General features: G+C 56.8%; 1 protein-coding gene across 1 annotated transcript in view; it reads left to right on the forward strand.

Annotated features, from left to right (window-relative positions):
* Window positions 1-195: 195 nt before the first annotated feature.
* LOC103923961 (glutamate dehydrogenase 1, mitochondrial-like) overlaps window positions 196-2,979 on the forward strand; it is a 7,505-nt gene continuing 4,721 nt past the window's right edge. The window contains exons 1-6 of the mRNA XM_009332395.1: window positions 196-241; window positions 429-509; window positions 1,001-1,056; window positions 1,555-1,618; window positions 2,201-2,295; window positions 2,502-2,681. Coding sequence (XP_009330670.1) covers window positions 196-241; window positions 429-509; window positions 1,001-1,056; window positions 1,555-1,618; window positions 2,201-2,295; window positions 2,502-2,681 — 522 coding nt within the window. The remainder of the gene's footprint in view (window positions 242-428; window positions 510-1,000; window positions 1,057-1,554; window positions 1,619-2,200; window positions 2,296-2,501; window positions 2,682-2,979) is intronic.

Here is a 2,979-nt window from a genome sequence, read left to right on the forward strand (position 1 = left end):
CCTCAGCTGCAGCCCAGCTGCTCACACTGGAGCACAAGAACAGTGTGGCTGGCGGCCACCCCTGTGTGCGTTTGACTCCTCATCCTTAACACCGTATACTCGCTGCCCTAAACACACCTCGAAGCGGTGACAGCTGTTCTGAGCCTGAGGGGTCCCAGCCTCCTGTCCCCTCGCCCTTAGCCTGAGGCTTTCACCATGCTGCGGCTGCGCTGCTTGAGGTGCCACCACAGCAAAGGCCTGTGTCTGTGGGATGGCCAGCCGGTAGGAACCTGCTTTCCATTCTGTGGTGATCTGGAGGAACAATTGCTGATCACCGATTGCGACTAGATGCTGCTCTTTCAGAAGAGTCAAAGCCTTTCCTACAATGCCTCTGTGCCATTTGTGGTAAAAAGGCAGGGACTCTTCATTTCTTCTCTCTCCTTTCCCAGGGGTTCGTTTCAGCAGCTCAATCGGTGTCGATGAAGTAAAAGCTCTGGCTGCATTAATGACATACAAATGCGCTGTAGTGGGTAAGTACAAGGGGAACGTAAAGCACGTGGTGACTTGGGCATGGGATGGGGCTGTGATACCGTGAGTCAGAAAAGCTCATTAGATGCTTTGAAAATCAGAAGTGCTCTGGAAGTGCAGGATGTTCCTCTGGGCACAGATGTGCGAGGGCAAGGCTTGCTGTGGCTGCAGAATACGCCACTGGCAGTCCGGGATGTTCGTGTTAATCAGGGAGCATCAAGCATCGTGCTTCTCAGATGCAGTCTCTGTTCCTGGGTTGTCATGGATTCAGCTCTGGCTGGTGGCGTTGGTGGCAGGCTCAGGGTCCATATCCTGTCCTGCCTTCAGCTCCGCTCTGCAGAGGCCGCGTGGTGTTAAGGGGGAGCCATGTGCGGCATGGGGAAGCGGTGGGCCCTTGCCTGGATTCACCAACAAGGTCACGATTGCCGTGGTCGCCTTCTCCCCCAGGGGAGCAGGCAGAGAGCATCTGTCTGCCTTACCTGTTTTTTTCCAGATGTTCCTTTTGGTGGTGCCATGGCGGGTGTGAGGATCGATCCGAGGAAATACTCGGTGAGTTCACTCCTTTCCTTCCCCCACCAACAGCCCATAACTCACGATCCATTTGCACAGCCCTTCCTCTCCGTGCGTATCACAGCGATGCGTTCTGACAAGCAGGGGGAGATGCTTGTAGTGAGTAACACTCGCCCAGCAACTGCGAAAAGCAGCTCAGGGCGGGGAGAGGGGTGGTGAACTCTGGTTTATGGGTGAGTGCATCTGGCCAGACACACACTGAAGGAGCCTGGAGTAGGGACGCTCCTGCTGCTGCCTGCTGTGCTGGGAGAAGGTGCAGATCAGCGAGGGGTTGGAAGGGCAGTGAGCAAAGGGACCAGGAGTTCACACTCCTCTTTTTTTCAATCCAGGGTCCCCAGCCGCTGCGAATTAACTCCCTGGAGATGTCAGGGTGTGCCCTGTACAGGCAGGGCAGGGCAGCTGCCGGATGCTGTACCGCGGCTCTGTGATTTTTCTTGGGGCCTGTAGTAACAAGTGTGTTTTGTTGTTCTTGCACAGGAACATGAGCTGGAGAAAATAACGAGGCATTTTACTGTAGAAATGGCCAAGAAGGGATTTATAGGTGAGAGTGGGTTTGTCCCCATTCTGTAAGCAGCGTGTGGCTCGCAGGCAGGGGAGTGGGCAGCGGTGCTCACTGCCCTGGTGCTCTGCTGTCTGTTCACTGCTTTGCTCTGCCTGCGCTGTGAATTTGGAGTGGGGGGAGCCTCATGCGGCGCTGAGCATGGTGGGGCTGGCCCAGGCTGCCCCCCAGGTACTGCTGGGCAGGGGTCTCACCTGCACGTTACCCTCCATTCCCACTGGCCTGTGCAGTTGCAGGGAGGAGTGAAGGCTTCTCCTGCCTCAGCGCATGATAGAGAGCTCAGTGGGTGCTGGTCACAAGGCAAAGACCTTTACATTCCCTCTTTACTTGAAAGTTGGGAAGGGACACAGCAAAGGCCTTGCGAAAGCCAAAGACGTTCATGCCTGAGGAGAGCTGGGGAGGCCCTGGGTCATGGGCAGCACCACGCTTTGGTCAGGGGACTCCTTGCTGTGCCCAAGGACATGACCAGCCTGTGGAAATCACCTGGCTGTGCATGTGCCATTGGTTGGAGCAAAGCAATTGAACTGCAAAGACAGGATTTGACAGATTTTTCTACCTCTGCAGGGCCTGGGATTGACGTGCTGGCCCCTGATGTCAGTACTGGGGAGCGGGAGATGTCCTGGATAGCTGACACTTACACCCACACGCTGGGGTACCGGGTAAGCTCCAACAGTGCTGGTTTGGACCCCGGGATGCCGTGGGCACTACGAGGGTTTGTGCCCAGAGGCCCTTGCCAGTGAGTTGCTTTAGGTTTAACTGAGGCTTAGGGGAGGGTGGGGGAGGCTGAGGCTTGGGGAAAGCCCGATCTAGAGGACCTGCACCAGGTGAGGCCTGAACCTTTGCTCTCCCCATCCCGGCCTCGCAGGACATCAACGCCCAGGCGTGTGTGACAGGAAAGCCCATCAGCCAGGGAGGCATCCACGGGCGACACTCCGCCACCGGGCGGGGGGTCCTGCATGGCATTGAGAACTACATCACCAACACAGACTACATGGACTGCATCGGCCTGAGCCCCGGCTTCCCCGGCAAGACCTTTGTGCTGCAGGTGAACGCTCAGCCCAGCTACAGCTCCGAAGAGGACACTTCCTCGGGATCTTTCTGCCCCTCCTTTCCAGGAGAGCTTTCAGTCTCAGTGCTGCCTGGACACGATTTCCCGAATCTCTCCTCACCCTGTGGCAGTTCGCACTCGTTTGAGCAGCTTTTCAGACCTGCTGCGTGCAGAGGTCCAGGGATGCCACGGTGCTCACACCGCACAGGCATTCCCAAGGTTTCTCTGTAGTCATCCTGCCTGAAATTGCTCATAAAATGGAAGCTGCGACTGACCCTCGTCTGCGCGGCAGGCA

Source organism: Pygoscelis adeliae, unplaced genomic scaffold (assembly GCF_000699105.1).
Source record: "Pygoscelis adeliae isolate BGI_AS28 unplaced genomic scaffold, ASM69910v1 Scaffold379, whole genome shotgun sequence".
In the NCBI taxonomy this organism is placed as follows: domain Eukaryota; kingdom Metazoa; phylum Chordata; class Aves; order Sphenisciformes; family Spheniscidae; genus Pygoscelis; species Pygoscelis adeliae.